Source organism: Sitophilus oryzae, unplaced genomic scaffold (assembly GCF_002938485.1).
Source record: "Sitophilus oryzae breed Bouriz unplaced genomic scaffold, Soryzae_2.0 scaffold_497_pilon_pilon, whole genome shotgun sequence".
Lineage (NCBI taxonomy): Eukaryota > Metazoa > Arthropoda > Insecta > Coleoptera > Curculionidae > Sitophilus > Sitophilus oryzae.
In genome coordinates this window covers 958,362-972,013 of record NW_022147081.1, presented here as the reverse complement: position 1 = coordinate 972,013, position 13,652 = coordinate 958,362, and the positions used below count along the sequence as shown (strand labels likewise).

At 31.0% G+C, this 13,652-nt stretch overlaps 1 protein-coding gene across 1 annotated transcript in view; it reads left to right on the top strand.

Moving 5' to 3' along the window:
• The window catches only part of LOC115886805 (neuroligin-4, X-linked-like), a 296,223-nt gene that overhangs the window by 244,532 nt on the left and 38,039 nt on the right, over nucleotides 1-13,652 (top strand). The window contains exons 3-4 of the mRNA XM_030906097.1: nucleotides 8,884-9,030; nucleotides 11,165-11,421. Of these exons, the coding sequence (XP_030761957.1) occupies nucleotides 8,884-9,030; nucleotides 11,165-11,421 (404 nt within the window). The remainder of the gene's footprint in view (nucleotides 1-8,883; nucleotides 9,031-11,164; nucleotides 11,422-13,652) is intronic.

Here is a 13,652-nt window from a genome sequence, read left to right as displayed (position 1 = left end):
GTAATAAAGATGGACTAATTAAATCTGAACATTACTTCAACGAGGGTTTATGATGTCCAACGGGTACCTCTACACGGACAACAGGAACGGATGTTAAAACATGATGTTAAAACATGTATCACTTATAGTAACTTTTGCCCTCAACATTTTATTCGCATCGCTAAAAGCACTAGGAAGAAAATTATAATAAGTCAAAAAAATAAGATTTTAATCTCGTGTCTATACGAAACAAAGCAGAATCAGACCTATGTTGATATAAAAAAAATCTTATATTTTTTTAGAGTTTTTTGAAACACCCTATATAAAAAGAACCTAATATTTTTGAAGCAAACTGTGCAAAATATTATAGAGTATACATTTTTTCACTGACAAATGATGGATTTTGTCTGCAGCGTCTCTTTTCTTTTTATTTCTAGAAATGGACGTCTGGTTTCCAAACGATAATCAATATTCAATTTGCAAATATTGACGAGGGAAAGAGCTGTAACACTGGCCGATCCCTTTAAACACTTTCGGGCTTCGAGGCTGTCAATTAAGGCCCGACGAGAACCGTTTTTAAATTTCGACGTTCGACGAATAGCGAAAAAAAGAAAAAAAAGTGAGAAAAAATCAAACGAAACGGATACTGCGGTTAATCTTCCGCAGGGGAGTGGCTCGTAGCCTTTGGCGACTAACTTCAATAAGAAAAAAGTCATTAGAGTGTCCTTTGAAACTACTGTTTTATTTTTAATGTAAATAAAGTCCCATCAAACACATAAAATGAAAAAAAAATCCTGCGACACAGTTCTTCCATAACAAAAAGTTGTGAGACCTCATGGGGGTGCCTATGTTTTTCTAAGTGCTTTAACATTTGATAGTTACAAAAATCAAGAAAAACTAAGGTAATGGTGAAATCTACCCCCCACTCCTACATACATTTTAATAGAAATATCTCTAACGGACAAACGAGGAATTTTTGTATAGATGTAAATTATGTTCAATGAACTTATTTTGATTTGATAAATACATATATTCGATATCAGTTAAAGTTCTAGTTACGTCATCGAGGGTGAAATATTTAAATTCAGTTCAGGTTTCGGAGATTTATCTCCATCGTCAGGCCGACTTTGCTGTAACCCTTAATCTGATAAAACAAAAAGCAGAGAATAGCATTTGAGTACAAAACGTACTACTATTGATAGTGCTAGACGCTCTCTCCATCTAGCGGTTGCTGTGACAATCACAGATCTAAAAATATAAAAAAAGAAGATAAATCTCCGAAACCGGTCGTCGAATGGCTCTTCCCTTCAGTCTGATGAACTTAATGCAGAGAATAAGCATATATGTAGGGTTTTTTTGGCCCCTTTTTCCGTTTCTAGTATTTTGTTTGTTTATATATACCCTACCAAAACTTTCAGCTCCATCTACGGTAACGTGGATGAAGCAAACATGTTCAGTAGGCCGCTGGTTTTAATTTTGGCGGTACGATCTGTGATTGTCACAGCTACCGCTAGATGGAGAGAGCGTCTAGCACTATCCATAGTAGTACGTTTTGTACTCAAATGCTATTCTCTGCTTTTCGTTTTGTCAGATTGAGGATTACAGCAAAGTCGGCCTGACGATGTAGATAAATCTCCGAAACCGGTCGTCGAATGGCTGTTCCACTGTTATTGTATTTTATTTATTTATTTATTTCGTGACTTTGTCTGCTTTGTCATTTGTTTTGACATTTTAGTTTTGTATTACGAGTTTTTGGCTTAAATGAATTGTGTTGTGATATTTTAAGCTTAAAAATTTTTCAGACAAAAAACAGATCTTGCAGTCAAACATTATTCTTTTTAGAACCTTTTTAGTGCGAAGTGTGCAAGTTAGCGTAATAGACGTAAAAAACTCATCTCAACTTTATTAGAATATTTTGAACGGGAAAGCGATAATAATGGTCCTTTATGTATCTTAAGTGCTGTTAAGAAGGTGAGTTTTATTAACCTAAATAATAACTGTTGATATATTTAAAATTAATTTATTTTTGTTCCATAAAATATTTTGATCAAAAGTAAATATGTAAAAGTGGGTAAATCTGTATCAAGCGACTAAAATTGACGTGACTAAAATTTCTCTAGTAGTTCTATGTACAAGGAATAATGGGACACCCTTATAACACACCATTTTGATATTGAAACGTCATTTTAACAACATTTGCGGAAATAAAACTTTGCGATCTCAAAATTCCCGATATATCAAAACGTATTTTTAAGTCATTTTTATCATAAAAGAGAATTCAAAAATAAAAACTTTCCTTTGTTATAAAATGAAATTTCCTTTGTACGTAAATACAGCGAACAGGAGATATCTAAAAACGACCATATAAATTTGTTACGAGCTTTTCATTATACGGAACCAGCTATGTTCAATGACAACGATAAAAACCCAAGTGCGCTATATACTAGAGCCCAGGCAGAGATAAAGCAAAGTCCTTAGAAATTGATATAAAATAGAGACGAGTTTAAACATCCGTTGCTATCGAAAAAGGAGTTAAAATTAATTTGTAAAGTTTTGATTATACCAGCTTTTATTCTGGAGAAAGCTCACAATAATATTATTTTTGAATCAATTAGTTGCTTAAACATTTGTTCTATACAATAGGGTTGGTGCATTCTCCGCCGGTGCTGTCACCATCGGAGAATATCGTAAAAAATAAAAAAAAAACGAAAATTTTTTTATTTAATTATTCTAAAAGTGTTAAGAAGTATATGTAATTTGCGAAAATTCTAAAAATAAAAATAACACAGTAAATATTTTGATATCTTCAAAAGGTCTAACTTGTGTTCTGAATATACTTGTGTTCACACATATACTGACTACTCAAGAGACTGTCGTCAAGACCCTGAGACTGTATGATGTTATATGAGTTATATATGTTACGCACAATACTCGAATCGGGTAATACCCGAAAAAAATACACAGAACTAGGTTTGAGCAAAAAATATTTCCCAAGCCCGAAATTGTACATTTAAAATAGCAAAAACTAGTATTGTGCATTTTAAATTGTGCAAAACTAGTTTGGTGCATTTCAAAATGACCAATACTAGTTTTGCTCGTTTTCTTTAAATAAACCTGCAAAAAGTAGAGTTAGCAGTTTGTTTAGGTTTTAAAGGATTCTTATTTTGATTTTGTTGTGGGTGGAAATGCGCAATACTTGGTAAAATAAAATATAAAAATGTAAGAAAAATGGAAGCCGAGTTCGAAATTCAAGTAAGTCGATTGATGATGGCTAAAACACAGAAACATAACCTTATGTCGAAAAACCAATACCTAACGATATTGACCGAAGTTAAGGAGGCAAATTTTCTTAAAACTGATTTAAAACCTTTGTGTGCGAAACAATATAGAAGGATAAAGCGTTTTGATATAATAACTGTGGATGGTGTGGAAAAATTGATCAAGAAGCGCCAAGGAGATTCCGATGTCATACTGTATTTTGTTGGCGATAAAACGGAAATATCACTTAGAACTGCATCTTCCGATATATCCGGATCTACACAAGGTTTTATTTCATGCATGTGTATAAAAAATGTATTAATAGAGCGTCTTCTTGTAGAAAAAAAAATGTTATTTGCAACTCTCAATGCCACCATTGAAGTTCCTGTTCAAATAAATAATATAATGCTACTGTATAAATATTCATATAGGTACCTATATTATTATGTATTTATTTATCCATTTATAAAATATTTATGAATAAAATTTTATGTTTTTAAGTATTTTATTGTCAGTTTAATCATATTTGAATCAAACACATTCATAAACAATCCATCCTTTGTGTTAAGGCGTTAATGATCAAATAGGACAAGCAAAACTAGTATTGGACATTTTGAAATGCACTAAACTAGTTTTGCGCAATTCAAAATGCACAATACTAGTTTTGACTATTTTGTAATGCGCAATACCTGTTTAAATGTGCAATTTCGGGTTTGGGAAATATTTTTTGCTCAAAACTAGTTCTGTGCATTTTTTTCGGGCATTACCCGAACTCGAGTATTGTGCGTAACATATACATCTTTTGAGATTATTAGTTGTCCAAAATCCATATTAATACTACTACACTTTTTATATTTACTATACACTGTTTCAATTTAAATAAAAATATTGTTTTCTCTAAATATTTTTGTTAAACAACCAAACTATAACGATCGTCATCTGGGACTTTTTCCTTTATTTGGGTTTCTAGTAATACGATTTCAGACTCTTAAAAAACAAACAGAAAACCAAAGACAATTTAAGCGGTGGCATATCTTATCGAATATTGTCGGCGATATCTCCGTTTTAAGGAGCTTTAATTCTACTTTTCTGTATCGATTTTAATTCGTCTTGTCGGTTCGTTCGCGTCTAGTTCGAGGCCAAATCGATCGCATACCGTGGCATTTTAAATTGTATTTCGTTTAGTTTTAATGGTTTTCAGATAAGAGTACGGTCGGGACGGATAAATGAAAATAAATGAAACATTTTGTTTTAATGATTTTTGTACTTTATAGTCTGTAATAAATATTCACTTAGATGTAAAAAAAACGTGTGTGTGTTGTATAATATGTTCATTTTTATTTTTAGCCCTATTTTCATTATTTTTTCGGCAAATTGTAGAAATATAGTTATATCAAATTTAGTTCCTAAACTCAGTTTTGTATAAATTTTAGTGTTGGGATTTATTATACAGGGTTTATAGAATGGTTGTTTTCGCCCTAAAGCTTCATTCAGAACCACGCAATTAGTGGTTTCAATTAGCGTAGAAGTTTGTTCTCTAATTTGAATGTAAGCATCTCAGAACATCAAAATTAGTGGTAGGAATGTTACTTACAACTTTTAACTTTTCCACTAATTATACTTCAAAATTTGCGAGGAATGTCATTTTGGCCTTTGATTATCATCTGCCAAGAGAAAAATGTGGTTAGAAATCAAAAGTTTATTGTTTTATAAATTAAATATTAGGCTTTCTTATGGATACAACCGATTACCGCAAGCTGTTGCTAGGATATTCTATTAATTTTATTGTGTTTTTTAGACTTTGTGAATGATCGTAAACTAAAATGTATAAAGTGTAATAATTGAAACCTCTAATTTATTCCACTAATTGCAAAGTTCTGAATGGAGCTTAACAATAAATAATTCTGAGCAATAATTTTGTAAGAATTTTTTTTCTAAAACGTTATTTTTCTGTCAGAACCATATAGAATTTTGTTTTTTGTCTCATGTCAACACATGCCTTGGTTAATTTTTAAGAGCGAAATGAACTTGCCACCAAGAATTTGCAATTTTTTCAATTATCATTAGGTTTTGATGTTATTTTTGTGCCTTTAGTTTGTCTTTATAATGTCTGGTTTAAGTGAGCAGGTTACGCACGTACCTATAGGTTATGACTGGTGGTACACATTGGTCGAATATTTTCTTCTTTAGGTAAAATGGCATTGTTCATTTAAATATGATTGAGTTTTTTCCATATGACCTCCATTCTAATTTAATTCTTTGGTTGATTTCTGGTCGCTGATATGTATGGGAATGGTTGATTATTAGGTAAAATATACGAGGTATCGTAAAAAGTTAAATATGAAAGTTACAGGGTTTTTAAATATACAGGGTGGTCCGAACTGTATTCCAGGCAGCATATTCTGCAGATTAAAGTAAGTAAAATATTTCGTATAAATGTATGTCCTAAAATGCTTAGTTCGGAGATAGAGAGTGTAAAAATTTCATTTTTATTTCCACATTTTTTCCAAATAATTTAAGAAGTAACGCCAATATTTGAATGAAAATTGGTGTCTGGGAGTTTTTGGCAATGAGAAATTTGATTTTCATGTCAATATGGCTCCTACTTGTAGAGGGCGCCACCTACATATGCTTTAACTGGTTTGAAGAGTAATAACTTTTCATCCATATCTGTATAAAACTACTGAGTACAAAAAAATACACATTTACAACTGTTTCAACATAAAAAACGTCTCTTGGTAAAAATCGCTACGAGTAATGGTTCTCGAGATATTTGAAATTGAAATTATCAATACCTGTCATGATTGACAAATTAAACATGTTGACAATGTTGACCAAATAGTTATTAGACTGAAATCTTAAATTTGAAATCTTTTTGTGCCAAATGTTCAACAGAAACTGTTTAATCATCATTTTTTCGCAGAAAAATTTAAGATTAATTTAAAAAAATAAAAATTTATTATTTCAGTCAAATAAATCTATTCAAAAGGTGTGCTTATTTTTTGTCAATAATGACATGTATTGACTATTTCCAATTTAAATGCCTTGAGAACGGTTGCTCGTAGCGATTTTTACCAAGAGACATTTTTTACGTAAAAAGTCATGGAAATTTATATATTTTTAGTCAGTAGTTTTATACAGGTACCGTCGAAAAGTTATTACTCTTCAAAACAGTCAAAACGCATGTAGGTGGCGCCCTCTACAAATAGGTCATTTCGACATCAAAATCAAATTTCTCGTGCCACAAAACTCCCAGACACCAATTTTCATCCTGATATTGACGTTTCTTCAGAAATTATCTAGCAAAAATCGAAATAAAAATGAATCTTCTACACCCTGTATCTCCGAAACTAAGTATTTTCAGACATACATTTATACGAACTTTTTCTGCTTATTTTTATGCGCAGAATATGCTGCCGAAGTTTCCGGAATACAGTTCGGACCACCCTGTATATTGGCGAGTAATATATTAAGTGTACAGGATCGGTCATAAAGTCGTGGCACATCAGAGTTTCATTTTATTTTAAAAGAACCCCCTGGTATTATTATTCCATATTTCAATTCTTCTTTCAATTCTAAGCAAAAATCGTAATACACACATAATGTACCTCAAACCAACCGTTTCCGAGTTACTGACTTTTGAATATGCCACTTAAGCAATTCAATTTAACTAATTTCGATGCGTTAGGTTTGATTTAACTATGAAATTTCGCGGAAACTGTAATATTTTATAATATTTGACATTAGTTCTCAAGTTAGCATTCATAGATGTCTAAAATAAGATTAAATCAAATCAGGAAATTACAAAATTTTCGTTTAATATTCCAAAATCAAAACTTCATAATTCGGAATTGGTTGAATTTAGTTACATTATGTGTATGACGATTATTGCTTAAAATTGAAGGAAAAATTGAAAAATGTAATAATATACAGGGGGTTGAAGTTAAAAAAAATGATGTGTCACTACTTTATGACTGACCCTGTATACTTACATTTACTACCAGCTAATAGACATTTAAAAACCGTATAACTTTTTTATTTAACTTTTTGAGGTACCTTGTATATATTACCTAATAATCGACCGTTCCCATAAATATCAACGACTCTGATGTTTATCTCATATTTAGCTTTTTTATTGACACTTCAACTGTTGTGATATTTATTAGAATGTATTTTCTGGCTACTAGTTCGTTTTATATTAGTTTTTGTTAAATTCATTTTGAGACCTATACTCTGTTTTTTTTTTCTCAAGTAAGATTTCGACAGACGATGACAGAAGAAAAGCAGATGACGTCCCATACCATTCTATTTATTTTACTAAAAAAAGTTTCTAATATTTTTTAAGTTAACCATGGATGGGTTTAAATATAAATCCGTCATACGTCCTCGCTTGTTGTTTTTAACCAGTTTTATTGGTTTATTTCAAAAATGACAGATCATATTTCAATTTTATTGGTTTGACGGAACGATGAACGACAAACGGACGTCGAGGCGTATGAACCTTTAGATTTTTGAGGCTTGCAAAGCCTTGCCAAAATATAGGTTATAATTTTGTGTCAACTTATGTCAAATATCTGCGTTTTGGAAGATGATGCATTTTGATTCGTGTTATTACGTGTGTTTTGTGTCTTTTGAAGTCAAGTGGAAGGAAAATTAACTGTAGACCCAGATCACAGTTTCTAATTAATACTCGTTGCCCAGGCAGAAAGTCTTATTCACCAATAAATTTACCATCAATAAAGTTTGTATGCCATCTCGTCGTAGATAAGTGCATCTCGTATATACTACACACTACACGGATAGTACTAAACATACTACTGGAGCAGCTGTGAAATATCGACATCACACGATAGGTAAATAATGGATTTTAGTACTACAGAAAAATAATGTTAAAAGGTACTGCAGTTTCAAAAAATTAAGATTAAACTTAATTAATCAACCTTTAAGGTATACAAACTTGATAAGTGTTATTATTAATAAAATAGTTTGCTTTATTCATGTTGTTTTATTTATTCCGGTGGAATACCTATTACAAATTTGTATTTGTACAAAAGTTATATTGATAAATGTAATAATAAATGCGGGAAGTTTCTTGAAGCTTGAATGTAAGAAATAGTTCTTTTTTATATTTTTTGGTATGTGGTGTTTTGTTCTGGTTTGTTTTATATTAACACATACCTTTTTTTTAATAAAATATCTCGATTATATTTTTTAGTATTATACATTTGTTTTCACAATATTTTGAAGTAATTACTTATCAGTCAAATTTTAAATATATTAATTTCCCGCTCTGCGTTCCAGTTGTACCAACGTATTTCTTTGTAAAATAAAGTAAACTACTTTGAAAAAATGACAGATACATATATCACTGTCAAGTGTGGTTGGACAGACTATACTTTATTGTTGGTTGTATTTAGCTCGTTAATTTGTGCTTGTAGTACTTACAGTACAGTATCTACATTTTTGCTGGTATAATAGATAGTATAATAGTTTCTAATAATAGTATGTTGTAGATCCTACAACAATTTGTATAAACAAAAAATCAACAAAATTATATTCAAATTTAAAAAGAAGATATAGGACTATAAAATATATATCCAATTGTTTTTCTTAACTGACACACCATCTCATTCGAATTCTCTTCAGTTTCAGGTGAAGCCCGCCATCCTGTGATAGTCTACATCCACGGCGAGTCGTTCGAATGGAATTCTGGGAATCCCTACGATGGGAGCGTTCTGGCCTCCTACGCCGATCTAGTCGTAATTACGTTAAACTATAGATTAGGAATATTAGGTAAGTCGATGATGCTCCATCTCCTTTCTATCTGCCAGTGTTTCGGTCCGTTGCCATTTCTCGTCAGTTAGAAGTTTTGACGGGGAATGTCTAATAACGGGGAGCGGCTATCGAAATGCCAACGGAACCAATCAAGCTAGAAACTAATGTGTACAAACATGTAAATCACGTCAATCAGTCAGAGAGGATTATGTGGTTTGATATTAGGGCTCTAGCGGGAAACTACAAAAGAAACTTTGCTATAATTTCAAACACATAAAACTTATCTGAGAAATACCTAAAACGGACAATAACATTTTCTTATACCTTAAAGTTCATATATGTTGTTCTCGTAAACTGGTTTTAGTATTTTTAAAGCATTTGTAGCTAAATAATTTGAAATTTTAGACCCTTGAAAATTAATGTACACAAGAGAAACCAAAATGTTGCACTTTTGGCATAAGTTTGTAGAATGGTTAAAAATAAGTAAAGCTTTAAAAAAAACACTATATCATAAAGGTTTATATTTTATTGATAGTTTATTTTTGCTTCATATTAATAGCTTCTTTCTTTTTAGAGATATTCACTTTTGGAAAACGATGTGACGACATACAACTAGCATTAAAAATATGTCATTATTATCGTAGTCAACTGAAATAGTGTGTATTATTTTTGTAATGTCACTGTCATTAAAATCATACACCTCGGTGGCGCACCTCATTCGCCTCGGTTAATTATACGAAAAAGGAAAGATGTAGAAACAATTTTCTTTATGGGTATATGTAGAGAGGCAATGTGCATAATTTAAAATTATTTTCAAATGTACAGAATATGTCAGAACTAAGAATCATATCAAAGTTATATTTTTTCTTATGGAACACCCGGTATTTTATTTCATTTTTGAATTCTTGGGCATAAAATAAAGCATTTATTATAAGGGTTTAATATGTTTAAATGCTTTGGATTTTGAGATATTTAAATATGCATGCTATGATAAAAAAGTTTGTCAACACCCTGTACATTACTATTCAGAGTTAATTCTTGTGCTGACTTTGAAGCCAGAGGAATGAACTTTACTAAAAAATGTTATTGCTTCCTTAAATGTATACAGGGGTATCAAAAATTGCTAGTCTGTTTTAAATATTTATTTTACATAAAAACTTGATTATTTTAAATACAACACTATGTATTTTTTTAAATAATTCGAAGCAGATTTAAATGCTATTTCAAACTACGTTTCCTATACCTATCTGGCTCAGATTTTGAATATAATGCCATTTTCCAATAAAATGCAAATCAAGATGGCTGGTGTCGCCATGTCAATTTGCTAGTGGCAGTTAATAGCCATTCTCAAAACCTGCATTAGTTTATGGACTTCATTTAAATTTATAATAGTTCACTTTTATTTAATTTACCTACAATAGTTTAATAAGTAAGTATTTATTATTTTATCGTGAAAAATAAAGAAATAGTTCTCTGACTTTACATTACGTAGATATATTGAATTTTCAAAAAAAAAAAACAATTATGGTAAATTCATTTTCTTCAACGACATGTTTCTGCTTAATAGGTTTTCCATATACCACACTAACAGCTCTGCGAAATGTAGTTTTTCAAAGGAACGGTTGTCAAGAAAATTCTCTTGTTATAAATTTAAATAAATAAAGTCCATAAACGAATGTCGATTTTGAAAATAGCTACTAACTATCACTAGAAAATTGCCATGGCGACACCAGCCATCTTGATTACAATTTTATTGAAAAATCGCTTTTTATTACTTGCTTTGTTAATATATTCCACAGGGTCTCTCAAAGTTTCACCAAAATATCAACATTTTGTTTTACCTTGTATAATTGACACATGGAAACTTCCATTGTTAATTTAGAAATAGACATAAAAAAGTCAAATTATTTAGCTACAAACTGCTTAAAAAACGTCAAAATCGGCCCACTAGAACGAAACATATTAAACTTTAAGATACATTAAAATTTTAAGCCCATTTTTCGTGTCGTTGGGTGTGGTTTAGCTACAAATTGTTTAAAAAAATCACCAAAATTGACCCACTATAATAAAATATCTTGAAATCTAAAATAAATAAAAATATTAAGGTTTATTTTACATTTTTTTAAATAATCTTCATTAACAACTATTCCAGGTTTTTTAAACGCAAATCCTGCCCCTCATCTCAAGGCTCGAGTGGCCAACTATGGTCTCATGGACCAAATTGCTGCCCTACACTGGATTCAACAGAATATAGCTCTGTTTGGTGGTGATCCAAACAACGTCACCTTGGCAGGTCATGGTTCTGGAGCAGCATGCATCAATTTCCTCATGATATCACCTACAGTGATGCCTGGGTTGTTCCATAGGGCCCTATTGCTGTCTGGATCAGCACTGTCATCATGGGCATTAGTAGGTCTTTTTTTATTTTGTTGTTGTTTTGGTAAAATTAACATAGTCAAAATTTAAAATAGAGGATTACACAAATTATCCTTAAACTCGTAAATACAGGGTGGTCCGAACTATATTCCGGAAACTCCAGCGTATTCTCCAGATAAAAATAAGTAAAAAAGTTCGTATAAATGTATGTCCTAATATGCTTAGTTTCGGAAATACAGGGTGTAGAAATTTCATTTTTATTTCTATTTTTTCCAGATAATTTCTGCAGTAACGTCAATATTTGGATGAAAATTGGTGTGTGGAAGTTTTTTGACATGAGAAATTTGATTTTGATGTCAATATGACTCTCGTTTATAGAGGGCGCCACCTACATGTGTTTTAACTGTTTTGAAGAGCAATAACTTTTCGACGGTACCTGTATAAAACTACTGACTGAAAAAATATTCATTTCCATGACTTTCTACGTAAAAAATGTCTCTTGGTAAAAATCGCTACGAGCAACCGTTCTCAAGATATTTAAAATGGCAATAGTCAATACATGTCATTATTGACAAAAAATAAGCACACGTTGAATAGAGTTATTTGACTAAAATAATAAATTTTTATTTTTTTAAATTAATCATAAATTTTTCTGCGAAAAAATGAAGATTAAACAGTTTCTGTTGAGCTTTTGGCACAAAAAGATTTCAATTTTAAGATTTCAGTCTAATAACTATTTGGTCAACATGTTTAATTTGTCAATGATGACAGGTATTGATAATTTCAATTTCAAATATCTCGAGAACCAATACTCATAGCGATTTTTACCAAGAGACCTTTTTTATGTAAAAAAAGTTGTAAATATATATTTTTTTACTCAGTAGTTTTATACAGGTATGGATGAAAAGTTATTACTCTTCGAACCAGTTAAAGCATATGTAGGTGGCGCCCTCTACAAGTAGGAGTCATATTGACATGAAAATCAAATTTTTCATGTCCAAAAACTCCCAGATACCAATTTTCATCCAAATATTAACATTACTTCTTACATTATTTGGAAAAAATCGAAATAAAAATTAAATTTCTACACCCTGTATCTCCGAAACTAAGCATTTTAAGACATACATTTATACGAACTTTCTTACTTATTTTAATCTGCAGAATATGCTGCCGAAGTTTCTGGAATACAATTCGGACCAACCTCTATTTTAAATACATGTTAAGCAAATTAATAAAAAAGAATAACTTTGTTTTAATAATCTGGATGATTTTCAATTTACAAGAGAACAGTTTCATCGACATCTCCTGCTACAATATTTTTGTCTTCTAGGCACTGAAGGTATTTTTTATATTCCTTTTGGTAAATGGATTCACTTTTAGGCGGAAGTAACGCTTGTCGTGCTTTTTCAGCTTTTTTCTTATTATTTTTTCCATTTTAATGGAAACGTACTTGAACGTGTGCCGCATTCGTGCAAAAGGCGTTTTTTAACAGATTATTTAATACAATAGTAACCTGTTAGCAAACAACAAAAAGTTACTACCAGAGTTCTTACTGTTTTTTACCCTAACTTTTAAACACCCTGTGCAGTAATTTCGTGTGTAAATTTTTCTAAAATATAACTTTAATCTCAGAACAATGTCTCCAGAGCATTTTGTTTTCTGGATCATGTCAATACATATCTTGGTTAATTTTTAAGAGCGAAATGAACTTACCACCAACACATTGATTTTTTTTCAATTATCGGCTTCGGTAATTATTTTGAACTATATACTACTATGAACTGCCCATCATGTTCGACGTTTGGAGAACGCTTGGGAGGAGGGTTAGAGGTCGCGAACCGGTACCAGCTTCATTAAATCTACTTCGCTTGGTCCTTAAAGAAAAATGGGAAAACATAGCACATTATGATATATGCAGCCTCAATGACAGTATAAAACGACATATAAAGGCAGTTATAGCAGCCAAGGGAGGCAATACAAAGTATTAGGGTATTTTTTACATTTTGTTTCTATTTGTATACTTGAGTATTACAGATGTTTTACTTAATATCATTAGTTACGACAATAGTCACTAAAACCATCCCGTCATATTAAAAAATTACATCAAAAAGTAATGATATTTGAAAAAAAATGCGAATTGATCGTGATCAGTTCATTTCGCTTTTAAAAATTAACCAAAGTATGTATTGGCATGAATCAAAAAACAAAACGCTCACGAGTCGTGGCTAAAATTATATTTTAAGAAAATTTACATACAAAATTAC